General features: G+C 39.4%; 1 protein-coding gene across 1 annotated transcript in view; it reads right to left on the bottom strand.

The window, feature by feature from the left end:
• Positions 1 to 5,053: 5,053 nt before the first annotated feature.
• The window catches only part of Msh2 (mutS homolog 2), a 61,082-nt gene continuing 38,326 nt past the window's right edge, over positions 5,054 to 27,809 (bottom strand). Inside the window, exons 9-16 of the mRNA XM_042675492.1 lie at positions 25,048 to 25,171; positions 23,431 to 23,581; positions 21,330 to 21,427; positions 16,080 to 16,325; positions 14,705 to 14,909; positions 11,194 to 11,441; positions 7,898 to 8,073; positions 5,054 to 5,477 (exon numbers count right to left, since the gene is read on the bottom strand). Of these exons, the coding sequence (XP_042531426.1) occupies positions 5,307 to 5,477; positions 7,898 to 8,073; positions 11,194 to 11,441; positions 14,705 to 14,909; positions 16,080 to 16,325; positions 21,330 to 21,427; positions 23,431 to 23,581; positions 25,048 to 25,171 (1,419 nt within the window). The 3' untranslated portion in view covers positions 5,054 to 5,306. The remainder of the gene's footprint in view (positions 5,478 to 7,897; positions 8,074 to 11,193; positions 11,442 to 14,704; positions 14,910 to 16,079; positions 16,326 to 21,329; positions 21,428 to 23,430; positions 23,582 to 25,047; positions 25,172 to 27,809) is intronic.

A 27,809-nucleotide genomic window follows, 5' to 3' on the forward strand; every position in this document is an offset into this window, starting at 1 on the left:
ATCTAGCCTAGTCACCTGGGCTAGCTGAGCTGGTACAGCCTGAGACTCTTTATGTATCTAGCCTAAAACTTTTTTCCTTTACCTTTTAAAATCTTAAGTTAAACAAATCTAATGATTTGGCTGGGAATGTAGCTTAGTGGTAGAGTATTTGCCTAGCATGCATAAGGCCCTGGGTTCAATTCCTTGATACCACATAAATAAAATTCTTAAAAAGTCTAATTACAGGGGCTGGGAAGGTGGCTCAGTGGTAGAGTGCTTGCCTTGCATGCTTGAGGCCCTGGGTTTGATTCCTCAGCACCACATAAGCAAAAAGAAAAAAGCCAGAAGTGGCGCTGTGGCTCAAGTGGTAGAGCACTAGCCTTGAGCTGAAGAGCTGAGGGACAGCACCCAGGCCCAGAGTTCAGGCCCATGACTGGACCAAAAAAAAAAAAAAGTCTAATTACAAAATGAATGCAGCTACTTTTGGATTGTTTTGAAATACAAAAGCCAAATATTTTCTCTAAAATGTGGCCAACAGATTTTAACAATTCAATCGAGTTCCTATTCTGGGTTATTTATGTGGTCAGCTTTATTCTATGACTGAAATTTGAGTAGGAACAAAAACTACATTACAACAAAAAAACTTAAGTATAGCCAGGTGCCAGTGGCTCACTCCTGTAATCCTAGCTACTCAGGAGGCTGAGATCTGAGGATCACGGTTCAAAGCCAGCCCAGGCAGGAAAGTCCATGAAACTCTTATCTCCAATAAACCACTAGAAAACTGGAAGTAGTAGAGTGCTAGCCTTGAGCTGAAGAGCTGAGGGACAGCACCCAGGCCCAGAGTTCAAGCCCCACAACTGACAAAAAAAAAAAAAAAGCCAGGCGCCAGTGGCTCGCGCCTGTAATCCTACTCAGGAGGCTGAGATCTGAGGATCAAGGTTCAAAGCCAGCCCAGGCAGGAAAGACTATGAGACTCTTATCTCCAATAAACCACTAGAAAACCGGAAGTGGTGCTGTAGCTCAAGTGGTAGAGCACTCGCGTTGAGCTGAAGAGCACAGGGATAGCGCCCAGGCCCAGAGTTCAAGCCCCACAACTGACAAAAAAAATTAAATTAAATATAATTGTCTTTGAAAAGGCAGAAATTGGTTATATTTTGTTCCTCATGCATCCTTGCAAAAGGAAGGAGATTTTAATTGAAGGCCTGGTTGTCTCATTAGCATATTGATGTAATAAGCACAACCCAAGTCTGAGGCATCTTAAGATCTTGCAAAACTGTCTCAAAATGAAGCCTCTTTTAGAGAAACGAGAGTGGCCTGATTCTCAGAGCTTGATAGACTACATGTTTTCTTGGAATCAACACTGGCTTGTACTATTTCTTACAGTTCTAACAACTAAACCCACTGATTTCCATGCTAAACATGCTTTTGTATAGCAATCCAAAAATCTCTTACAGCCAACCAATGGATATTCCACTGGAATTTAGAAATGCTTTTTGAGTTATGTCAAAATTCCTCTCAATCAAGTACTCATGCAAATCCTATGGTGCAGCACTCAGGAAGCTGAAGCAAGAGGATCTCAAGATCAAGACCAGCCTGGACTAACACATCGAGGTCCTGTCTCTAAAACAGGTAGGGCTGGGAGGGTGGCTCAATGGTAGAGTGCTTGCCTCGCATGCATGAAGCCCTGGGTTTGATTCCTCAGTACCACATAAACAGAAAAAGCCAAAGTGGTGCTGTGGCTCAAGTGGTAGAGTGCTAGCCTTGAGCTGAAGAACTGAGGGACAGTGCCCAGGCCCTGAGTTCAGGCTCTACAACCGACAAAAAACAAAACAACAACAAAAACAAACAGGTTAGTAAAAACAGCTTTACTAATTCATATAGCAAGTGATAATCCACTTGATGTGCACAATTCAATGGCTTTTGTCATATTCACAAATGTAAAGCCATCAACAATCTTAAGAGATTTGATATCATCGGGCTGGGAAGGTGGTTCAGTGGTAGAGCGTTTTGCCTTGCAAGCCTGAGGCCCTGGGTTCGATTCCTCAGCACCATATAAGAAAAAAGCCGGAAGTGGCGCTGTGGCTCAAGTGGTAGAGCGCTAGCCTTGAGCTAAAGAGCTGAGGGACAGCGCCCAGGCCCAGAGTTCAGGCCCCACAACCGGACCCCCCCCCTCAAAAAACAAAAGAGATTTGATATCACAAAGACACACCGAACCCATGAGCTACCACTTCTTCAGTCCTAAACCACTATTTATCTGTTCTACTTTCCTCTTTATGAACATACTAAGAATCATATGATGTGTAGGCCTATGACTGTCTTCTTTCATGCAGCACGTTCCCAAGATTCACGAAGTTTTGACATACATATATCATGACTTCATTTCTCTGACAGAAAATTCCATTGTATAGACATACATTTTGTTGAAACACTCAGCATTGATGGCTGTCTAGGTTTTCAGATATTGAGAACAGTTGGGCTATACATATTGGTGTACAAGTCGGTATACAAACATTTTCTAAAGTGGCTGCACCACTTTATATTCCCACTGGTAGTATATGAGAGTTCCAGTTTCTCCATGTTCTTGCCAATACTTGACACCTGATTTTTTTTTTTTTTTGGGTCCAGTCGTGGGGCCTAAACTCAGGGCCTGGGCGCTGTCCCTCAGCTCTTCAGCTCAAGGCTAGCGCTCTACCACTTGAGCCACAGCACTACTTCCAGCTTTTTTCTTTTTGCTTATGTGGTACTGAGGAATTGAACCCAGGGCCTCAGGCATGCAAGGCAAGTGCTCTACCACTGAGCCACCTTCCCAGCCCCTTGACACCTGATTTTGTATCTACTCTGTCTTAACTGTTTTTTTTTTTTTTTTTAAGGTCCGGTCGTGGGGCCTGAACTCTGGGCCTGGGCACTGTCCCTCAGCTCTTCAGCTCAAGGCTAGCGCTCTACCACTTGAGCCACAGCATTACTTCCAGCTTTTTTCTTTTTGCTTATGTGGTGCTGAGGAATCGAACCCAGGGCCTCATGCATGCAAGGCAAACACTCTACCACTGAGCCACCTTCCCAGCCCTGTCTTAACTGTTAAGTGGTACTTAGCGTTTACATTTCTCACTCTCTTTTCATGTGTTCACGAACTATTTGCATAGATGCCTTCAAAAAATAATCTATTCAAATCTTTTGCCCATGTTTTTGTTATTGAGCTATAATGAAGACTCAAGCGCCTCTGTGCAATAATTCCGTAAGTTGTTTATTCTGGATATGAATTCTACATAGAACATGCTCTCCCACATGGATCTTTTCACTTTCTAATACCTTGTAATGAAAGAAGCTCTTAATTTCAACATAGTTCATGTGACATACCTCATAGGTGATTTTTGTATAATGCAAGGATTTTTTTTCCAAGCCAAAGCTGTAAAAATACTTTTTCTACTATTGTTTTCTGTACATTTATACAACTAAATGCTAAGACCTTGGTGGTTTTTTTACTTGACTATTTGATCTCAATTCTGCTGAGGGATTTTTATTGTTTTGTGCTAGTCCTGAGGCTTGAACTCTGGACCTGGGCACTGTCCCTAATCTTTTGTGTTCAAGATTACCACTTGAGCCATAGCTCTACTTTTGACTTTTGGAAATGATCTCATAGACTTTCCTGCCAAGCTGGCTTCAAACCACAATACTCAGATCTCAGCCTCTGGATTAGCTAGGATTACTCACACAAGCCACCGGCATGCAGCTAAATTTTTACATGACATGTAGTAGGGGATACTCCACCAACCTAACTGCAATTTATTGAAGACTGTCCCCTTTTCCTTACATCTACAGACCACCCAGCTATCACTTCTAATGTTTCTGTCCTCTTTCCTACAAGGGTTATCATTAAATAAGGATTCCCAATGAGAAACACTTTGTTAAAATCCAGATTTTTGTCTCCACGGATAAAAATGCCAGATGGGATTGAAGATCACAATTTCCACTAATTTCTTGGCCAATGTACAACACACAGCTAACCTGGTTCCTATCAGCCTATGGGCATTCTGGGATTTCTGGGAATGATCTCCAATGGTGCTTCTTGCTTTACAAAGTTTCTCTGTGTGAGCCGGGCATCAGTAACTCACACCTGTAAACATAGCCACTGAGGAGGCTGAGATTTGAGGATCAAAGCCAGCTGGGGCAGGAAAGTCTGAGAGTCTCTTAGCTCCAATTAACCACCAGAAAACCAGAAGTGGTGCTATGGCTCAAGCGGTAACTTGTTAGCCTTGGGCTGAAGAGTGCAGGGACAGCACCCAAGCCCCAGGACCGACAAAAAAAAATTTGTGTGTGTGTGTTCCTGTCTGTACTCTGCATTGAATCAAAGCCACAAGCTTTTACTTAGTTTTTTCTTCTTCTTCTTCTTTACCACTTGAGCCATATCTCCACTTCTGGCTTTTTGCTGGTTGGCTGAAAAGAGTCTCTTGCATTTGTCTGGCCAGATTGGCCTCAAACTAGGATCTTCAGATCACAGCTGACCGAGTAGCAAAAATGCTTGTAGGCCTGTGTCTCTAGAACCTAACAAGATTCGTTAGGTTTTGTGTGTATTTGGTTATGTGCTGATCCTGGGCTTGAACTTTGTACATGGGTACTGTCTTTGTGCTTCTGGGTTCAAGTCTAGCATTCTCCCACTTGGGCCACAGGTCTACTTCCAGCTTTTTGGTGATCAATTAGAGGTAAGAGTCTCATAGGTTTTCCTGCCTATGCAGGAAAGTTACCCTCAGATCTCTGCCTCCTAAGAGGCTGGGATTACAGGAATGAAGCACAAGCATATTCTTTATATTTTTATTTTATTTATTTTTTGCCAGTCCTGGGGCTTGAACTCAGAGCCTGGGCACTGTCCCTGAGCTTCTTTTCCTCAAAGATAGCACTCTACCGCTTGAGCCACAGCGCCACTTCTGGCATTTCTCTGAGGAATGGAATCCAGGGATTCATGAATGCTAGGCAGCACTCTACCACTGAGCCACCTTCCCAGCCCATATTCTTTATTTTTAAAAGGTCTTATTAGAGGTAAGTTAGGACAAAGTCAGATGGCAAAAAAATACATCTCCAGTTCCATTAGCACATGGTTTTATTTATAAAATTCAGCATATTGCTTACTATTGCCCACATCCACTTAAATAGTTCTCAATTCTCAAAATAAAGATTTTTTGAAAGTGGACTCAGACAAAATATTACTAAATATTCTATTAAGGTGACATCCCAAGGCGTTGACAGTGAACATTATGGAAAAGGCGTCAGTAGAAAATACAAAAGCACTGCAGACAGGCTATTCATACCATCCTCACTCCTCTGGCAGGGTTTTCTCACGTAGTAAGCTTTATTCGTGAAATGAGTTCATTTACAAAGCTATTATTCTTGGCTATCAACTCAGCTTTCAGCTGTTTTAGCTTTGTTGTGATGTTTTCTTCTGACATTTCAGTAAAGGGTACTTGTTTCACCTTGGATAGAAACTCCTGGATAATTCTTTCACCTTGCTGAAAAACACGTTGAATAGTCATTAAAATGTCTTCTCCAAAAGTCACATCAAACAGCAATAAAATTTTTTCCCTTAAATTTCAATTTAAATATGCTAACAAACATGTTTGGTTTGTTTTTTTTTGGCAGTACTAGGTTTTGAACTCAGAGCTCAGTTTGCTTACTTCACTGGCTGCTTGAGCCACACCTCTAATCTGGCTTTTTGTAGTCTAGTGGGCTTTTCAGCCTGGGCTGGCCTTAAGCCAAAAATCCTCTAGATCTCAGCCTCATGAGCAGCTAGGATTACATGTGTGAGCCACCAAAGCCCAGCTTAAATAACATTTTTTGTTACTTGTTTTGCCTATTTTGTTATTTGTTATGCCTAGAATACTTAGGAAAACATCAGTTGTTATGGATTTCTTTGGACCACATCATTAAAATGACATTGATAACTTTATTTACAGGTACTTATGACAAAGGAGTTTAAATCTTAATTCTCAAATCCTTTTTCTTTTATAAGTGGTATATAAATTTATTCCTTTGGAGAAGAACAAAAGGTTTACAAAGATTATTGCCAAGACTATTTTAAGGCAATATTGTGTGTGAAAATACACACACACACACACACACACACACACACACAAAGTTCTGCTTCTTCTTACTGCTCAGTAATGTCCTTGTTCTAAAGGACATGATTATTACTTGCTTTGTGACCTGTGGGCAAATTCCTTAACTTAGATTCTTCATCTACACAATGGTGGTAATATTACCAACTTCACATATTTGTTGGGACACTTCAAAGAGTGGATATGTGAACATGGTTTAGAACAGTTTCTGACAAAGAATAAGTACTATCTAAATGTTTATTAGTGCATATGAAGCAAAAGTAAATAGCCTGCTTTGCATCCAAGGGAACCAACCATTAATAAGTATCTTATACATAAAGTAGAGATATCCAACTGATACAATAAAGAAGAAATACTTGTCTATTAAAAAGCAAGTATGCTTTTTTTGAGAAATAAAGTAAAATCTAGACTAATATCAATAGTTAATCTCCTTTAGCTTTAAAACTTGCTAAGATGGACTATGACTTTTGTTCTAATTTGAAACTAAAGGTTATACAAAGAGCAATGGGTTTGCTATACTAAATTGCTGATAAAAACAAAAACATTTCATGTATAAGATGACAACCTTCTGTTATCTAAAATGATTAGAAATTAGGATGTATTTTTCCTGCTTGTACAGAAACCAACTATCCTTTAAGAAAACTACAAGAAGTTTACTGGGTAAGAGCAGAGGAAAATATAACACATAAAAAACCATCATAAAGGGGCTGGGAAAGTGGCTCAGTGGTAGAGCACTTGCCTTGCATGCATGAGGACCTCGGTTCGATTCCCCAGCACCACATAAGCAAAAAACAAACAAACAAACAAACAAAAAAAAAAAACATCATAAGGTATGCCATTAATACATGCTGCCAGGGTCAGGAAAGTACATTAAGATTCTTTTCTTTTTATCACTAATAAACAAGCCTTTAACCAAAATAAAAATTTAGGCATGTTGCACCTTCTATGCTATGTGAACATCTAAGTTTGACCAAGATAAGCACCCTGTCCACAAACAGTTTTTTTAAATAAACATCTGTCTTATATCACTTTATACTCTAAATATATTCATTATTCTTATCTGCCCAACTATATTTTAAACTTCATTTCTTTGCTATTATCTTGCCTAAATAAATTTAGCTGGGTGCTAATGGCTCATGCCTATAATCCTAGCTACTCAGGAAATTGAGATCTGAGGATCATGGTTTGAAACCAGCTCAGACAAGAAAGTCTATATAAGATTCTTAGATCTCCACAAACTACAAAAAAACAAAACAAAACCCTAGAAGTGGAGTTGTAGCTCGAGTGGTAGAGCACTAGCCTTGAGCACAAAAGCTTAGCGACAGTGCCCAGACCCAGAATTCAAGCCCCAGGACTGGCCAAAAAATCCTCCCCAAAACCAAAAATAAAAAACTGGAAAATCATACCCCATGTGAGTATTTTCCCCTTGGGGAACTGGAAATTGAAATCAGTGCCTGGCACATACTACATAAGTACTCTGCCCTAGAACTGCGTCCCAAGCTCTCCTCTGAATAAGTTTAAGCCTACATTAATATTCCTTTATTCCTAGCTGGTGCTTGAAATGTATTTTTTAAAGATGAATGGGAACTGAACCCAGGGTCCTGTGCATGCTAAGTGTGCCCTACCAAATACAGAAATCCAAATAACTGAGATGAATCATTGGCCATGCAAAGAATTATAAATGAAATGAATGATTTTTTTAAAAAAGGAAACACTAGAATCACAGGGGAAATAAATAACAATTCATTTTTTGGTTACTTGGTTTACGTAACAACACAGATGTTATGAAGTAAATATAAAGCAAACCGACAAACCTCTCTTTCCAGATAGCACTTCTTTGCTGCTGGTTCCATTTCACCACGTCCTTGTGAAGCTCCAATATTCTGAAACTCCTCGAGTTCCAGGGCTTTTTGTTTGGCACATTCTATTACATGCTTGGGAAAATTAGCAAGCTCTGCAACATGAATTCCAAAACTTTGGTCACAGACACCTACAGAAAATGATATGAGAGAATGGGGGGAAGAGACAGCGTTTATGTAAATGAAATAATTTATGCTCCTTACCTTGTCATTAGGAAATTTAGCTTGGGGTTGCTTTAAATATATTAGCCAAATGTTCAAGTAACTTAAATAAAATTTAAACTACCAATGAAAAGTGATTATGATTTGGCACAGTGCCTCATTGGATCCTTGACAGATGTAGAAGAAAAGAAGGGGGGAAAACCTATCTCTATTGCAGTTTTCTGACTTTATGAAGCAGAAATTAAAATACTAAGACAAAAAATAAAAAAGTAATACATGTGTCACTAATTAAGAGTAGCGTTTAATTAACTACTAGTGAATGGTCTAGCCTCTAGGTCTACTAACATAATTTACTAATATAATTCTCTAGAGATGGCTGCTCAAAATCAGCACAATGCCTTATAAGAATTTACCACAGCTTGAGGAATTTAACATATTTGTCTAGGAAGTTATCATTCTTTTTTCTTAATTTTTATTTATTTTTTATTGTGAGAATACTGTACAGAGGGCTTACAACTACATGGGCAAGATAATGAGTACATTTCTTATCAAGCATTGTAGCCTCCTCCTTTGTTTCCCCTTCCCATCCCTTCCCATCCTCCCCCCCTCCCCTATTTATCATTCTTATATATAATCTCATCCTACATCTGAACTACTGCTAGTAAATGACAACTGAATTTTGGAATCAAATTAATATGTAAATTTATAAACTAAATGGCTTGTCTTTATTTCTATATTTTTACAGTTGAAATATAAATACCTTTATACTCTAAAACACATTTATTATTTTTTTCACATTTATTATTATCTGCCCAACTATATTCTAAACCACTGAAAGGTAGGAATTAGTTCATCTTTATTTCTTTGTTACTACCTTAACCTAAGTAAATACACAATTTTACTGGAAAACTACTGCCCTATAGAATAACTTTCCCCTTTGAGAACTGGTACATGGTGGGTAAATACTCTGCCCCTTGAGTTAAATCTCAAGACTAAATAACTGTAAAATGAGAGACAGAGAGACAGAGACAGAGAGATAAAAATTGGAATTTGGTGCCAGTGACTCATGCCTGTAATCCTTGCTACTCAGGAGACTAAGATCTGGATGATCAAGGTTTAAAATCAGTCCAGGCAGAAAAAGTCCACTAGACTCCATTTCCAAAACAACTAGCAAAAAGCCAGGCTGGATGTATGGCTTCCAAGTGAGCAAGTGTGGGGCTCTGTATTCAAAGCCTGGAACTGGCAAATACAAAAAATATTAGCCTAGTTATTTATCACATTTATTCTGAATACATTACACAACTAAGAGAGGCCAACAAAAATAAAGTAGAAGCAAATATGTAATATACATCCAGAGCGAAGGCTGAATTTATTTCTATCTTTTCCATACTTCATCTGGACTTTATATGAAGCTAACTGGATACTGGTGACTTAAGCCTGAAATTCTAGCTACTCAGAAGGCTGAGGTTCCCAGTTCAAAGCCAGCCCAGGTAGTAATGTAATGAGACTTTTACCTCCAATTAACCACCAAATAGCTGTGGTTCAAGTGTATAGCTCTAGACTCAAACAAAATCTCTGGGACAGCACCCAGGCCCTGAGTTCAAGACTCAGGACTGGCACCAAAATGTATGTATGTATGTATGTATGTGTGAGAGAGAGAGAGAGAAAGAGAGAGAGTCAGAGAGGAAGAGAGAGAATGTCTGTGTGAGAGAGTGTCAGACACTGGTGGCTCATGCCTGTAATCCTAACTACTCAGGAGGCTGAGCTCCAAGCCAACCAAGACAGAAAAGCAAGCCTATGAGACCCTTATCTAAAACTAACCAGCAAAAAGATATGCTATATGCCAGAACCACTATAAATATCTGTATTCTATAACCATAATGAAAGCACAGTAACTCCCTTGAAGTATAAAAACAAGATAAAAGAATTAAGATTTGCCAGATGACACAGATAAATGTGTTCATAGGAAATGAGAAATCTAGAAACAGACTGACTGGTAAAATCAATCCATATAGTATAAAAAAAGAAAATTCATAAAATCTCAAAGTATGTTAATCTTACAACTCCACAAATGCCCAACCCACAACCAACAAGCTTTTCCAAAAGAATGATATACCAACTATACCTATACCTAATATAGGTAATTACTAATAATATATAGAGCCAATAGGTTTCAATGAACCCGTTTCTCTCTTTGTTTTTTTGTCAGTTGTGGGGCTTGAACTCTGGGCCTGGGCGCTGTCTCTGCACTCTTCAGCTCAAGGCAAGTGCTTTATCACTTGAACTACAGCGCCACTTTCAAGTGGTTAATTGGAGATAAAAGTGTCTTGGACTTTCCTGCTCGGGCTAGCTTTGAATCACGATCCTCAGATCTCAGCCTCCTGAGTAGATAGGATTAAAAGTATGAGCTACAGGTGCCTGTTTATGAACCTGTTTCTTTAACACAACAGTTAAAACATAATCAGATAATTACAATGTTTTTTGAGACAGTGTTTCATTATGTAGCTTCATGCTCTAAATACCCTGACAGCAACCTGGAGTTACAGATGTGTGCCACCATGCCCAGCTACAAAATACATTTTATTAAAATATATTTAGGGCTAGTAAGTTGGCTCAGTGGTACAATGCTTGCCTCTTATGCATGAGGCTCTGGGTTCAATTCCTCAGCACCACATAAGCAGAAAAAGCCAGAAGTGGCGCTGTGGCTCCAATGGTAGGGTGCTAGCCTTGAGCTGAAGAGCTGAGGGACAGTGCGCAGGCCCAGAGTTCAGCCCCCTCACGACCGACAAAAAAGAAATAAATAAAATATATTTAGAACTGGAATTCAAAGCATACTGTTGTTTCCTAAAAGCTAATCTCACAAGAAACATGAAGCTAAGTATATCCCTCTTTCCAAGAGTAGTTCTAATATAAGACACAAATATAATATCCAATACTCTTGTCCCTACTCAGAGAAGTCAGAATACATGTGGTCTATCAAAAACAACAATGTCTGATAGTAACTCAGAAGAAATAAGGCATTATGTTTCAATTGCAGTTAGTTTCCCATGATCACTTTCTGGATTTATATACTAGTGCTATACACTCACCTTTCTTGACCTGATAAAGCATTGTTAAATTCTCTTCAGTGGTTAATGCTGTCACATGTAGATTATTCACAGTTGGTATCTGGCTGGCCAATGCAGTAAGTTCATGAAAATGGGTTGCAAACATGCAAAAAGCACCAATCTTTGTTGCAATGTACTCTGATATAGCCCAGGCCAAGCCAAACCCATCATAAGTAGAGGTTCCTCTTCCCAATTCATCTATGATTATTAAAGAATCTTTGGTTGCAGACCTAAAACACACAATAACATTCATTAAAGTGAATTTCCAGCTGGGTACTGGTGGCTACATCTGTAATCCTAGCTACTCAGAAGCTGAGATCTAAAGACTGCAGTTCAAAGTAAGTCCAGACAGCAAAGTCCATGAGACTCATCTCCAATTAACCATCAGAAAGCCAGAAGTGGGGTTGTGGTAGAACATTAGCCTTGAGCAAAACACCTCAGAGACAAAGCCCAGGCCCTGAGTTCAAGCTCTACATCCGACCCCACCCCCACCCCAAAAAAATTCTAAATAAAGTAGCTGTCACTCATTTTTATACCAGTCAGTCAAAATTAAAACTGTTTAAAAAAAGCTGAGTGGTTCACAACAGTAATCCTAATTACTCAGAAGGATTAGATGTTAAAGAACAACAAAAAAACAATGATACAGGTGTGAGAGCATAGACATACACACACATACATGGTTGGTGATAAAGTCAATTGATGTCTCCCACAGCATCATCAATAACCAGATATTACCCCTTTTCTATCTGTAACTGAATATAAGAGGAATTGTTTGAGTTTTTTTGTCTTTGTTGTTGGTCATGGGGCTTAAACTCAGGGCCTGGACACTGTCCCTGAGCTCTTTTGAGCCACAGCTCCACTTTTAGTTTTCTGGTGGCTAATTGGAGATGAGGCTCACGGACTTTTATGCCCAGGCTGGCTTTGAACCATGATTCACAGCTCTCAGCCTCCTGAGTAACTAGGATTACAGTCGTGAGCCATTGGTGCTGGGCTAATTTTTTTTTTAATGTATCAGTTGTGGGGCTCAAACTCAGGGCCTGGGTGCTACCCCTGAGCCTCCTTGTGCTCAAGGCTACCACTCTACCACTTAAGCCACAGAGATACTTCCAGATTTTTAGCAGTAAAATGGAGATTAAGAGTCTCATAAAGAGGCTGGGAAGGTGGCTCAGTGGTAGAGTGCTTGCCTTGCATGCATGAGTTCCTGGGTTCAATTCCTAAGCACCACATAAGCAGAAAAAGCCGGAAGTGGGGCTATGCCTCAGTGATAAGAGTGCTAGTCTTGAGCTGAATTGCTGAGAGACAGTGCCCAGGCCCAGAGTTCAGGCCCCAGAACCAACAACAACAACAACAAAAAGAGTCATGGGGCCAGGCACTGGTGGCTCATGCCTGTAATCCTAGCTACTTAGGAGGCTGAGATCTGAGGATCATGGTTCAAAGCCAGCCCGGGCAGGGAAGTTCATGACATTTTTATCTCCAATTAACCACTAGAAAATCAGAAGTTGTGCTATGGCTCAAGTGGCAGAGTGCTCACAGTGAGCTGAAGAGCTCAGGGACAGTGCCCAGACCCCAGAGTTCAAGCCCACGACAGACAGACAGACAGACAGACAAGAGAGAGAGAGAAAGAGAAAAAGAGAGAAAGAGAGAGAGAGAGAGAGAGAGAAGAAAAACAGAGTTTCATGGGGACTTTTCTGTCTGGGCTGGCTTTGAACTGCGACCCTCAAATCTCAGCCTCCTAAGTAGCTAGGATTACAGGCGTGAGACACTGGTACCTGGCCAGGCTAATTTTTTCATTAGTGAATTCAACAGCCTTTCATGTGGTCATTTGTTATTTCTTTCTCTGTGAATTGTCAACTAATTTCTCCAATTTTAAGTTTTAGATATTAAGCTACTGTCTCATTATACCACCAAAATTTTATAGATTTTAAGAATTTTAACAAAACCTCTCAGAAGTCAAATCCACATAGTATCTTACCGAGGAGCTACAATATGCGAAGTACTTTAAAAGATACCAAGAAAGCAAAGACCCTGAGGTCAAGGAAACCCCTAAAAGTACAATAAAGGCAAAAGATTGTGGCCTCTAGTATGTTACAGTCATCTCAAAGAGTAGTTCAGACAAGTACCTATGACTTTTTTCTTTTTTGTCAGTCATGGGCCTTGAACTCTGGGCCTGGGAGCTGCCTCTGAACTCTTTAGCTCAAGGCAAGTGCTCTACCACTTGAGCCACAGCACCACTTCTGGATTTCTGGTGGTTAACTGAAAATGAGTCTCATAGATTTTCCATGATCCTCAGATCTCAGCCTCCTTAGTAGCTAGGATTATAGGCATGAGCCACCAGCACCCAGCGTATCTATGACTCTTTTTTTTTCCCCCCGGTCGTGGGGCCTGAACTCTGGGCCTGGGCGCTGTCCCTCAGCTCTTCAGCTCAAGGCTAGCGCTCTACCACTTGAGCCACAGCGCCACTTCCGGCTTTTTTCTTATATGGTGCTGAGGAATCGAACCCAGGGCCTCATGTATGCAAGGCAAGCGCTCTACCACTGAGCCACCTTCCCAGCCCCTCTATGACTCTTATACAACCAGAAAAATCAGCAGAAAGGTAGAATTTTTGTCTTTAGGGATTTAAAGATTAGACAAAGAGCAAGAAGGATGATTCTAGGCAATGTAAACAATGGAAGCAAAAACATGTGCTACTGCCAGAAACTGTGTGAAACTTTAATAATGAGCTGTCTGTCCACAAATATTGTCAGTCCTACATCTCCCTCCTGTTCTAAATTGATTCTCACTATGTTACAAAAGCTGATCTCAAACTCCTGAGTTTAAGTGATGCCCTACTCAGCCTCCTATGTAAGTAGGCCTACAGGTGTGCCAGCTCCAATCACCATTTTAAGATAATACAAAGTGCAGTATCGGGGGGATTGTAGTGTGAGGCCAGCTCAAGTAAAAAAGTTAATAAAACCCTATCTCAAAAACCAAGCGAGGTGTAGTGGTACAATCCCAATCTGTGTGGCAAAAAGATCACCATTAGAGGCACCAGCCCAAGGCAGAAGCATGAGATCTGCCTGACAAACTAAAGCCAAAAGGGCTAGAGATATACCTCAAGTAGCAAAATGCTTACCTAGCAAGGGTAAGGCCTTGAGTTCAAATTCCAGTATCACCAAAATTTAAAAACTCCACTAAATTCACAGGAAAATTTTGTGTGAGTGTGCTGGTACTGGGGCATGAAATAAGGGTCTTGCACTCTAGCTTGACTTTTCACTCAAGTCCAACACTGTACCACTTGAGCCACACATCCACTTAGAGCATTTTGGTGGTTAACGGGAGACAAGAATCTCATAGACATTTCAAGCTGGCTTTATTTCCATGATCCTCAGATCTCTACCAAGAGTATGCCTGTAATAAATGTCCGTAAGTGTTTTATGGAGGACTCTGCTACCATACTGCTCATGAGATGGGGACATTCCATTTCAATTTTCAGAGAACTGGGACAAAAACTTACCTGAGGATAGAAGCCGTTTCTAGCATTTCAGCCATAAACGTGGAGACTCCTTTCAACTGACTGTCACCAGCCCCGACTCGAGCCAAGATGCAATCTACAATGGATATTTTTGCTGATTCACATGGCACGAAACACCCAATTTGGGCCATGAGTACTATTACTCCAGTTTGGCGGATATATGTTGATTTACCTCCCATATTGGGTCCTATAAAACAAATTTTATCAACAAACAAGATGATTAATTTCGTTCTGGTACTAGTACGTACACTGTAGTCTTTTACTGTGTACCAGTAATTAATCACCTAAATCACAGTGACAACACAGTGAGTAGAAGCAGAAATAGAAGACATGAAAAGATAGACAAGCAAAGTACTGTCCGTGCTACACTCTCTCTAATCAATTCTTAATTATTTTTTCTGAAAAAAAACTCCATCTGTAATTTGGTTGGCTTAGATCATACATATATTCTCATGGGTCAAAAATGCCTTCAAGTTGGGGGGGGGGGGGGGGGGAGGCTTGGAAGGGATGGAAAGGGGAAACAAAGGAGGAGGCTACAATGCTTGATAAGAAATGTACTCATTATCTTGCCCATGTAATTGTAACCCCTCTGTACATTTTCACAATAAAAAAAAAAAAATGCCTTCAAGTTAATCCAATAATTTCTAGAAAAGTCGTATAGACCTAACTACTTAAATCTATTCTATGACTCACTAATAAATAAACCAGTGCCAATATGAGCAAATTCTCAAATCACTTCAAACCCACCCTAAAGACCTAAGACATGTCTCTTCTTTTGGCAAATATAACAATTTATTCCTTAGGAATACCCTAAATAACTTAGATACCAATTTGAGGAAATAGAACATAATCTTAACTATTTTCCAAATGTATTTGTCCTAAGATACATCCTTTTTGTTCTTGAGAATCTATTAAACCTCTCAAATTGCCAAGATATGTTATAAGGCTACTTGTTTTTTCTCACATGAAGAATACAGTCTTAAAAGAATTGTTACCTTAAGCTGAGGTTCTTCTGACAGGTTCCGCTTGGCCTTCAATGATCTCACTACCCAAAGGACTACCTTTAGTAAGCTTTGAGCATAAAGCATTTTTTTTATTCCTAAATGCTCTGAACCCCAGGAATAAAAGGTTCAGGTAGAACTCTACTAGACCTCTTAAAGCAGTAATCTCCCCTTCCAAGTCTCCCTAAGCCAAATGTGAATATATTACCAAACAGAATGAATAATATATCCATTTTCTAATGTCAAGGCCTGAGACTTTCTTCATCAATTTAAAATACATTCTTATTTCAATTTTTTTTTAAAAAAGGGAAAGGAAAAGGAAAAAAGGTCTATGTTTGTTTGTTTTTTGTTTTTACCAGTAATGATGTGGAACGTCTGTTTTTCCTTATCAAAGCGTACATCATTAGGAATAAATGCAACTTCATCTTGAACTTCAACACAAGCATGTCTGGATGCTTTCAATACAATTCTTCCTTCTCCTTTCTCCAAAATATCTGGTCGAACATACGGAACAGGTGCTCCATTTGAAACATGAGCAAAGCTGACAACAGCGTCTAACTGAGCTAGCACATCATTGAGTGTCTGCATTGGTTCTATATAACCTGTGTAAGAATAAAAACAGGAAATGTACACAAAAAAGTAAGAACAAGTAGAAACTGTAAGGAAAAACTCAATCTTCCAATTTCTTAAGTTATGCATCTTTATTTATTTATTTAGAGCCAGTACTGGGGATTGAAGTTGTGGCCTGGCACTGTCACTTAGCTGGCACTCTACCACTTGAGTCATACCTCAGATTCCAGCTTTTTTTGGGGGGGAAGGATGGGGGGGGTCAGTTAATACTGGGGCTTGAGCTCAGGGCCTAAGCACTGTCCCTGAGCTTTTTTTCCAAGGCTAATGCTTTATCAACTTTGAAACAAAGCTCCACTTTTGGTTTTCTAGTGGTTAACTAGAGACAATTTTCATGGACTTTCTTGCCCTGGCCTGCTTCAAACCATGACCTTCAGATCTCAGAGTCCTGAATAGTTAGGATTAGCATAAGCCATTAGCACCTAGCTTGCTTCCAGTTTTTTTGTTTTTGTTTTTTTGGTGTGTGGTTAACTGAAGATAAGCCAGGCTGGCTTTGAACTTCAATCCTCAGATTTCAGCCTTATCAGTATCAGTAGCCACAATTATAGGCACCCAGCAACTCACAATTTAAAAATGAACACGAATTTGCTATAATAAAACTTGAACACTTAAAATGTAACACGGGTTGAAAGTTTTACTACATCCTTCCACCCTGTAAATGGTATGATTCTTTCCCTATCTAAAATCCAATAAAATAACACAACCTCAATTTTAAGACACACTTACCCTACATTGTAGGAATTTAGGAAACAGGATGATACCTCACAATACCCTAAGAAATATGTGAGCATTGATGGCAAGTTATAATGAGACTGTCAGATTTGTGTATGCATAAACTGACTACAATATTGTTAGCTAAGGTTTTTTTTTTTTCAGTCAGTACCACATACACAGAATTCTAGCATAAATTTGAACCCTTAATTGCCACTTAAAACATTTTCATGATTCAATTCTGCTACACCATTAAAACTAAGTTATTGGAGACATTAAAAAGTTCTTGATACCACTGGGTGCCAGTGACGCATATCTGTAAGTTAGCTACTCAGGAGGAAAGTCCATGAGACTCTTAATCTCCCATTAACCATCAATAAAGAAAGAAGTGGAGCTATGGCTCAAGTAGTAGAGCACTAGCCTTGAGGAAAACAAAACAACAAAAACAACTAAGCTCAGAAACAGTATCCAAAACCCTGAGTTCAAGCCCCAGGACCAGCAATAAAAAGACAAAAACAAAAACAAAAAACAGGTCCCTGACACAAGCTAAAAATGTATGTGAAGACAGTCTCAATGTTGGATTCTACATGCTTTTGTTTTTGCTGGGCCTGGGGCACTGTCCTTAAGCTCTCTTTGCTCAAGGGAGAGCAACAGCACCATTTTCTGCTTTTTCTGTGATTAATTGGAGATAAGACTCTCAAGGACTTTCCTGCTAGGGCTGGCTTCCAACCAATCTCCTGAGTAGCTGGGATTAGAGGTGTGAGCTACTGGCACTGGGCTCTACATATTAACAAGTTAAAAGTGGTTTGCGAAATAGACTCTCATGTCCTATAGACTATCAGATGAACATCAATCATGTCAAATGCTTCAGACATTCAAAGGCAAGTGTTCAACTTTAGAAAAATACAAAATTATGTTTTTAATCAAATGGCTGGAATTTGATACAGCTTTGATTTCCCTCGTTCCCAATAAAACTGATGTTTGTATAATAAACGTTAACTTATATATACCTAGCTAAGCACACTGCTTTACCATAATTTAAAAAATGTATTCCTGGGCTGGGAAGGTGGCTCAGTGGTAGAGTGCTTGCTTTGCATGCATGAGGCCCTGGGTTTGATTCTTTTTTTTTTTGGATCCGGTCATGGGGTCTGAACTCTGGGCCTGGGTGCTGTCCCTCAGCTCTTCAGCTAAGGCTAGCACTCTACCACTTGAGCCACAGTGTCCACTTCCGGCTTTTTTCTTTTTGCTTATGTGGTGCTAAGGAATCGAACCCAGGGTCTCAGGCATGCAAGGCAAGCAAGCGCTCTATCACTGAGCCACCTTCCCAGCCCCCTGGGTTCGATTCTTCAGCACCACATAAGCAGAAAAACCTGGAAGTGGTGCTGTGGCTCAAGTGGTAGAGTGCTAGCCTTGAGCTGAAGGGCTGAGGGACAAGTGCCCAGGCCCAGACTTCAGGCCCCATGACCGGCAAAAATAAAAATAAAAAAATAGAAAGGAAAGGAAGAGTTTACATCACTTTGTAATAAAGCAATAGGAATGTTTAGGAATTAAACATTAGTGAAGAAGTTACTGTTATTTATTCCAAAGTACATTGACTAAATGCGCTAGGTAATTAAACCTGGGGTTTTTCACATGCTAAATAAACACCACAGCACTGATATTACTTTAACCCTTATAACTGCTTTAAAACTCAATTCTTAGCTGGGCACCAGTGACTCACACTGGTAATCCTACTGCCTCAGGAGGCTGAGATCTGAAGATCATAGTTCAAAGCCTGCCCAGGCAGGAAAGTCCGTGAAATTCTTACCTCCAATTAACCACAAGAAAACCAGAAGTGGCTCTGTGTCTCAAGTGGTAGAGTACTCACCTTCAGCTGAAGAGCTCAGGGACAGTACCCCAGCTCAGAGTTCAAGCTCTAGAACTGACACACACACAAAAAAAACACCAAAAAACCCAAAACACTAAATTCCTAATATATCAAGAACATGCATATATTATTATGTGTGTATATTATTTATTTTATTCTTCCAGTACTGGGGCTTGGTCTTAGGGCCTGGACACTGTCCCTGAGCTTCTTTTGCTCAAGGCTAACACTCTACCACTTGAGCCACAGCACTACTTCCAACCTTTTCTGTTTATGTGGTCCAGACAAATGGAACCCAGGGTTTCATGCATGCTAAGCAAGCACTCTACCATTAAGCTATATTCCCAGCCCTATAATTTTTTTTAAAGTACATTTCAATTGAGAGCCTACACAGTCTTTAGCATCTCACACCAGGTGATGTACTAACAGTACCACTTTTTCAGGTTAAACTAAAATAGAAAATTGTAATATTGAGGTATGGTAGCATACAACCATGTGTGCAAAAAGACTGTGAGTTTGAGTCCAGCCTGGGTAACATAGCAATTTATGGAGGCAGTCCTCTAGAAAGAAAGGAAACTATGTAGTTTAAGCTGGTTTTGAAGTTATTTTACAGTTCTGACTAGCCTTAACTCACCATTGGAGATAAGAGTCTCACAGATTTTTCTTGTGGGGCTGGCTTCAAACTAATCCTTACATCTCAGCCTTCTAAGTAGCTAGGATTACAAGCAAAAGCCACCAACCAGCACCCGGGTTTTACTGATTATTTTGCAGATGAACTCTCAAGGACTTTTCTGCCCAGGATGGACACAAATTTTGAACCTCTGGATCTCAGTCTTTTAAGAAACTAAAGATTAGGTACTCAGCTACAGAAACATATTTAAAGAATGCACAGCTTGCCTGGTGCCGGTGGCTAAAACCTGCAATCCTAGCTACACAGGAGGTTGTGATCTTGAGGGCTGTGGTTCAAAGCCAGCCCAGGCAAGAAATTACGAGACTCTTATCCAATTAATCACCAAAAGCCAGAAGTGAAGCTGTGACTCAAGTGGTAAAGCACAAGCCTTCAGCAAAAAGCTTAGGGACAGTGCTCAGGCCCTGAGTTCAAGCTCCAGGACCAACACCAAAAAAAAAAAATTCTTGGAAAAATGCAGAGCTTACAAAACAATGTCCCACAATCTACTTTTCTTCATGTTTACAGTGAGCTGAAATATATTTTTGGCAGGAAGAGCACAGTGGCATATATCTCTAATCCCAGCACTTGGGTGAAACAGAAGGTTCCAAATTCCAGCCAGTCCAGGCTACATAGCAAAATTATGTCTTAAAAAAAAAAAAACAATAAAAAACCTACACAGGCCATATTGCACAGAATCTTATCTACCCCATGATAGATGATGCTAACGACTTTGATTACGTGGACAATCTGAATCACACAATAAAGTGTGCAGTCAATATATGCATGGTGATAGTCTAAACTGTTCAGCCTAACACACAATCATCCCTTGAGACATACATTCATCTCCAACTAAAGCAGTAACATAGTGCCAATTCCTACTGTCCTTTTAATTATTAAAAGAAAAATCATTACCATCTGTGGATCTGCTATAATGTGGTTCACAGAATTTGAAATAGTTTGCCTCTGATACTTGCTTTTTTTTTTTTGTCGGTCATGGGGCTTGAACTCTGGGCCTGGGCACTGTCCCTCAGCTCTTCAGCTCAAGGCAAGCGCTCTACCACTTGAGCTACAGTGCCACTTCCGGTTTTCTGGTGGTTTATTGGAGATAGGAGTCTCACAGTCTCTCCTGCGTGGGCTGGCTTTGAACTGAGATCCTCAGATCTCAGCCTCCTGAGTAGCTAGGATTACAGGCATGAGCCACCAGCGCCCGGCTGCTTTTTTTTTTATTATTATTATTTTCTTTATTTTTTTGGTCCGGTCGTGGGGCCTGAACTCTGAGCCTGGGTGCTGTCCCTCAGCTCTTCAGTTCAAGGCTAGCACTCTACCACTCGAGCCACAGCGCCACTTCTGGCTTTTTTCTTTTTGCTTCTGTGGTGCTGAGGAATCGAACCCAGGGCCTCAGGCATGCAAGGCAAGTGCTCTACCACTGAGCCACCTTCCCAGCCCGATACTTGCTTTTCAGTGATATTATTTCTACAAATGTTATGAACCCACAATGAATGACTTAAAACTACACACAGTAATGGTGTGCACATTTATTTCAGGAAACTGGGCAAGACAATCACTTGGATTCACAAGTTTAAGACTAGCCTGTACAACACAACGAGACCTTGCTGCAAAACAGAAACAAGAATAAACACTGTTTACCATCTGGTTGTTTTTTTGTTTTGTTTTGTTTTAGCAAAAACAAAATCATATTCAGAACATTTAATATACTGGTTCTATTAAGTTTACCTGAAGAAATATTGACAATTTCTTTTACAATGGCATTCTGGGCCTCTTCATACTCTGTTTTACTTTTAGTATATTCTTCATTTAAAGAAGACAGTTCACTACAAAATAAAATGTGATTATTAAAAATATTAATACATTACTATGTCAATAAAATGCATTACACAAAACACATTTTCTATGTAACATTGTAACAACAATAATTAATATGGAAATACAAGCAGAAAAACAAGCAACTTGTGAGGTACTGATATAGCTATAATTCAGTATAACATTCTTTTATATTGTCTGGAAGAACAATGCTGTCACAATTCTTGATGGAATAACTATTCAACTTGGTTAAATTCTGATCTGTAGCTGGAGGTGTGACTCAAGCAAAAGAGCACGGGCCTAGCAAATGCAAGCCCTAAGGTCAAACCTCAGTACAGCCCAAAAGAAAAATTACAAATGAACTGCATCTTCCAGTGCATAAAAAATCATTTACAGCCAAAATTCTGATCTGTGGCCTTTTATAATATATTACAATGGAATCTTTATTTAGAATGGAGGCCCTTCCCTCCACTCTAACACTTGGGTTTTTCTTATTATTGCAGTGTCTTTTATACATAAAACATATATACAACCATCTTTTATACACAGTTTTAAAAGTAGAGAAAATATTTTCAAAACTAAATCTTGTTGAATTATTTCAAGAGAAAATAAAAATTACATTTAAGGCAATGCCTTACACCTGAATCCTAGCTACTTAGGAGGATGAGATCTGAAGATCACATTTCAAAGCTGGCCAAGACAGGAAAGTCTGTAAGACTTTTCTTAATTAACCTGAAAGTGAAGCTATGGCTAAAGTGATAAACACCAGCCATAAGTAAAAAAGGCTAAGAACCTAGGCTCTAATTAGTTTAAGCCTTAGGGGGGCATCCTCCTCCCCCCCAAAATTCCTTAACCAGGTACCAGTACTTCACACTTGTAGTCATAGCTAATTAGAAAGTAAGATCAGGAATATTTTAGATCAAAGTCAGCCAGGGAAAAAACTCCATCTCTAATAAACCAGCAAAAAGTAGGGCTGGAGGCATGACTCAAATGGTAAGTGCCATCCTAGCAAATGCAAAGTCCTGGAGTTCAAAGCCCAATATAACCCCCTCCAAAATAAGTTCAAAAATCTTTTTAAGAAAGACCAAAATAGAATGAAAAAATATCCACAGCAGCAAAGGAAGGGAATTAGAATAGAGGAACACAAAGAATGGATAAAGAACATACTTAAGATAAAGAGATACTTAAGAAAATTAAGTATCTCAAGTATGCTATCCAGTTAAGCAAGACAATAACTAGGAACTCGGTCCATAGCACAGCAGCAGCACAAAATAAATACCTATAAAAACACTGAACAGGGGCTGGGAAGGTGGCTCAGTGGTAGAGCACTTGCCTTGCATGCCTGAGGCCCTGGGTTTGATTCCTCAGCACCACATAAGCAAAAAGAAAAAAGCCGGAAGTGGCACTGTGGCTCAAGTGGTAAAGCGCTAGCCTTGAGCTGAAGAGCTGAGGGACAGCACCTAGGCCCAGAGTTCAGGCCCCACGACTGGACCAAAAACAAAAAATAAAAAACACTGAACAGAAGCTGGACACAGGTGGCTCATGCCTGTAATCCTAGCTACTCAGGAGGGTGAGATCTAAGGATTGTGGTTTGAAGCCAGCATGGGCAGAAAATTTCCTCCAAAAAGTGCCTCCAAAAATCTGGAAGTGGCGCAGTGGCAAAAGTGATAGAGTGCTAGCCCTGAGCACAAAAAGGCTCAGTGACAGTGCCCATGCTTTGAGTTCAAGCCCTGGGACCCACAAAAACAAAACAATGCAATAGAGTACAAAGCTCTAAAAGAAAAAAAGACAAGTCTTAAGGAATCTCGAAATACCACTTCAATGGGGAAGAAATTAATAACAAATTGGGGACATCTGACTAACCTCTTGGAAGAAAATAAAGCTTGCCCTCACTTAATGCCTCATATCCATGAGCAATAAGGTAAAGCCTCTTCATCACAGAACATTCACATCTTATCAAAGAATCCATGCAACTATCAAAGGCCTCTTAAAAACATCGAAAGACTTTGCAAACCTGTTGGTAAATTTAACACCATTCTTCTGGATATCTACTGTAGTAAAGTTTTTATTGTTACGAAGGACTTTTTCTTCCTTGCAGGTTACACGAAAATAATATCCAAACTGTGCATTGGAATCCAATTTAATCTGTTTGCCAGGGTCCAATCCTTCATGATCAGGAGAAAAGATTTAAGTATGCCATAAATATCTAGTCATTTGCAATAGAAATATTTAAATTCATTAAATCAAATAGTCCTATACCTTTATTATATAATAACATACTAGAAATTATTAATACTACCTAAACCTGAAAATATTTAAATCCTACTTCTCTGGAAAACAAATAAGGCTATCTATAAAATCAGCAGCATGGAAGCTGCTTTCTGGGTAAATCCATTCAAAGCTGCAGAGCATCAGTGCTGGGCAGCGCACACTGTGCCAGATGTTGAAAACATGAGAAAATGGCTAAGATGTGGCCTACTCTGGAGATCTGCATGAGGATTCTTTTCTTAACCAGAGATTCTTGGGCGGATGCCAGTGGCTCAAGTCTGTAATCCTAGCTACTCAGGAGGCTGAGATCTGAGGATCACGGTTCAAAGCCAGCCTGGGCAGGAAAAGTGTGTGAGACTCATCTCCAAGAAACGACTAGAAAACCAGAAGTGGTGCTTGGCTCAAGTGGTAGAGTGCTCACCTTGAGCTGAAAAGCTGACGGATAGCGCCCAAGCTCAGAGTTCAAGCCCCACAACCGACAAAAAAAAAAAAAAAAAAAAAGATTTTTCTTGGAGTTAATATAAAGTATATAATTAAATGACCAAATGCAATTTCTACAGAGGCCAATAACAAAGCTCCAGGAAAACTAGGATACATTTTCCGCTAACTGTAGAAAATTTCCTAAAGCAAAAATGAATGATCAGCTATATTTTATGTCCCTAAGATTTTTGAAATTCTATAATTATTGCCTACCATAATTCATTCATCAATGTAATCTTAGGCACTGAGAAAAAAATACTACCTGCAAATTTATTTGCTAAAACACAGCAACTGAAAGTTGTTTCAGACAACTAAAGTCAGACCTCATTTGACCAGGGTGGAAAAGAACAGCAAGAGATGCATGCAGCAATTAAAAAACAAACAAACAAACAGACTAACTGGGTGCTAGTGGTTCATGTCTGTAATCTTAGATACTCAGGAGGCTGAGATCTGAGGATTATAGTTCAAAGCTAGCCCCAACAGGAAAGAAAAGTCCATAAAACTCCTGTCTCCAATTAACCACCAGAAAACCCGAAGTAGAGCTGTGGCTCAAAGTAGTAGAGTGCTAGCCTTGAGCAAAACAGTTCACAGACAGCACCCAGGCCTGAGTTTAAGCCCCACAACTGATAAAAACAAACAAACCAAACAAACAAAAAAGACTAATCTGAATAACAGATTGTCTCAAAATGTTCAAAGCAACATAGTAATTCCATAGTGAAAGACTGAAACGAATCAGCGATTGTTATTTTGAGGACCACTCAATTTCTATTTGGTAAGTATATGGAGTCATCTTTAGGACAGAGACTTAGTAAGAGAATTCTGGTACCACTTGACTACTATGCACATAAAAGAATTATTCAAAAATCCAGTGACCCACTCTTACCCAGATCTCTGGCTGCATGTTTTAATGTGGACTGCATCTTCTTTTCTAAGTCATTCATTACGTCTCTTAATTCAGTCAGATTAGGATCAAATGAAGGTTTTACAAGAAATTCATGGTTCTCAACCTATAAGAGCAGAGTAGCTTAATTATATAAACAATGCCTGAAGATAAAAATTATAAAGCAAATATCTTCTACCTATTTCATTTAAAATGCATGTTTTAAAGTGAATGATCCATTATCCATAAATTACTAAGTCACAACTATTAAGGAGCTCCTAATTTATTAGTAGATATAAAAGTTCTAATTAGAAGGCTGAACTTCTAGGTGTACAAAATCCATATGGATACAGTTGTAATGATATACATGTACCCTATTTTTCATACACATTAGTAACAATGTTCAATGTTCATAACCACATTAGGAATACCAAAAAGTTAATTCAAACATGAAAGTGGGAAGGGGAAAATAAAGCTCTAAAAACCTACAGATTTTTTTTTTTTTATTCAAACTGGGAGCTCAGCAAAATTTCATGATTTATATAATACTAAGTACTTTGCTTTTCTAAATTCTTTTTTTTTTTTTGGTCCGGTCGTGGGGCCTGAACTCTGGGCCTGGATGCTGTCCCTCAGCTTTTCAGCTCAAGGCTAGCGCTCTACCACTTGAGCCATAGCGCTACTTCCAGCTTTTTTCTTTTTGCTTATGTGGTGCTGAGGAATCGAACCCAGGGCCTCAAGCATGCAAGGCAAGTGCTCTATCACTGAGCCACCTTCCCAGCCCCTCTAAATTCTTACCATTACAACTCAGAAGAAAGCATAATAAGTCAGGTACGAGTGGCTCATTCCTGTAATCCTAGCTATACAGGAGGCTTACATCTGAGGATCCTGGTTCAAAGCCAGCCCAGGAAGGAAAGTCTGAGACTCTGATCTCAATTAACCAACAGAAAGCCAGAAGTGGCACTGTGGCTCAAAGAGCACTAGCCTTGAGCAAAAAGACCCCAGAGACAGTACCCATGCCCCAAGTTCAAGCCCACGAGTGACCCCGCCCCCCAAAAAAACCAACACAAAATACTTAGAAGTTCTGATTATGACTGCTACAAAGATAACCTACTAAAAGAATCAAAGTGAACACGAAAACTGTAAAAACAGAAAACTAAATCAAATGTTAATAGCTTTTGATGCTTAATGAGTATTAAATAGGAATGCTTTTTTGAAACAAAAATGATTAAAAGTTAAACAAATAAAAGTATAAAAGAATATTTAAAAAGAATGAAGTCCTATCTGTACTAGGCATTAAAATTATTAAATAGATAATTATACATAAAAGCTTGTTACGAATGAGTCAGTTTTCTAAAACAAGATGACAAAAACATTCAGGAAAGGTTGAGATAAATTGCTCTTAATTGTTATCCACTTAAAGCACATCTTCACACACCCAGAATGAACCATAATGAGGAATAGGAATTAAAATCAAATTGTAGAAAGTAAAAAAAGGAATATTTAAATCAACAAAATATAGATTACTATATAAAACGTTAACATTTAAAATTTTGAATAGGTTTATTTTTTGAAGAGGAAAATGTGTAGTTGATATTTTATTTTCTGAAATCACTTATTTCATACACAAGGAATGCCAGTTATTAAGTGGGCAAGCTAGGTATCTACTAATTTTTTATCAGTACTGTAGAGAGTGAGTCATACAATTTTATTTTATTTTTTTACTCTGAAGAAAAAGAAGTCAGGTGCCTATAGCTCATGCCTATAATCCTATCTACTCAGGAGGCTATGATCCAAGAATTTAGCCAGCCTGGGTTCACAAATCCTCAGAGAAACTCATCTCCAATTAACCAGGAAAAAAAAAGCTGGAACTGGAGAATTGGCTCAAGTGGTAGAAGGCCAGCCTTCAATAGAAAATAAGATAGAGGGCTGGGAAGGTGGCTCAGTGGTAGAGTGCTTGAGAGTGCTTGCCTCGCATCCAAGAGGCCCTGGGTTTGATTCCCCAGTACCACATCAACAAAAAAAGCCAGAAGTGGGGCTGGGAAGGTAGCTCAGTGGTAGAGTGCTTGCCTTGCATGCATGAGGCCCTGAGTTCGATTCCTCAGTACCACATAACAGAAAAGGCCAGAAGTGGCACTATAGCTCAAGTAGTAGAGCACTTGCCTTGAGCTAAAGAGGTGAGGGACAGCACCCAGGCCCAGAGTTCAAGCCCCACGACGACCAAAAAAAAAAAAAAAAAAGAAAGAAAGAAAAGAAGATACAGAGTAGGAAGCGATGGGTTCAAGCGTAAGTACTGGTATGGGGGAAGAAGCCAGGGCCTGGGGAGCAGGGAAGAAGCTGCATATTGTGGAAGAAACTGGCTCACAAGTGGTACAGTGCCTGCTAAATAACTAAGTCCCCGAGTTCAAACACCAGTACCATAATAAGCAAACAAAGAAAAACTACCACAACTACTAGACTAGTGAGGCTACCATGAAATTAGTATACTCATTATGTCTGATGAAAAATTAAGTTAGTATAATACCTTAAAATGAAAAAGCTGTCAGATAGTTATATGTATGCACCTATAATCGCCCTACATGACAGGCTAAGGTAGGAAGATTGCGAGTTTCAGTCCAGGATTGGGGAAGAGAGAGCAATAAGCAATGAGACTTAAAGTTACTGGTTTGCAGAATTTCAAAATAATAAAACACTATTCTTGCATAATTATTCACCAATAAAATAGATTATGTAGTCATTTAAACACATAAAAGATTATTTAAAAACAA

Source organism: Dipodomys spectabilis, unplaced genomic scaffold (assembly GCF_019054845.1).
Source record: "Dipodomys spectabilis isolate Male_0828 unplaced genomic scaffold, ASM1905484v1 ptg000026l, whole genome shotgun sequence".
NCBI classification, from domain to species: domain Eukaryota; kingdom Metazoa; phylum Chordata; class Mammalia; order Rodentia; family Heteromyidae; genus Dipodomys; species Dipodomys spectabilis.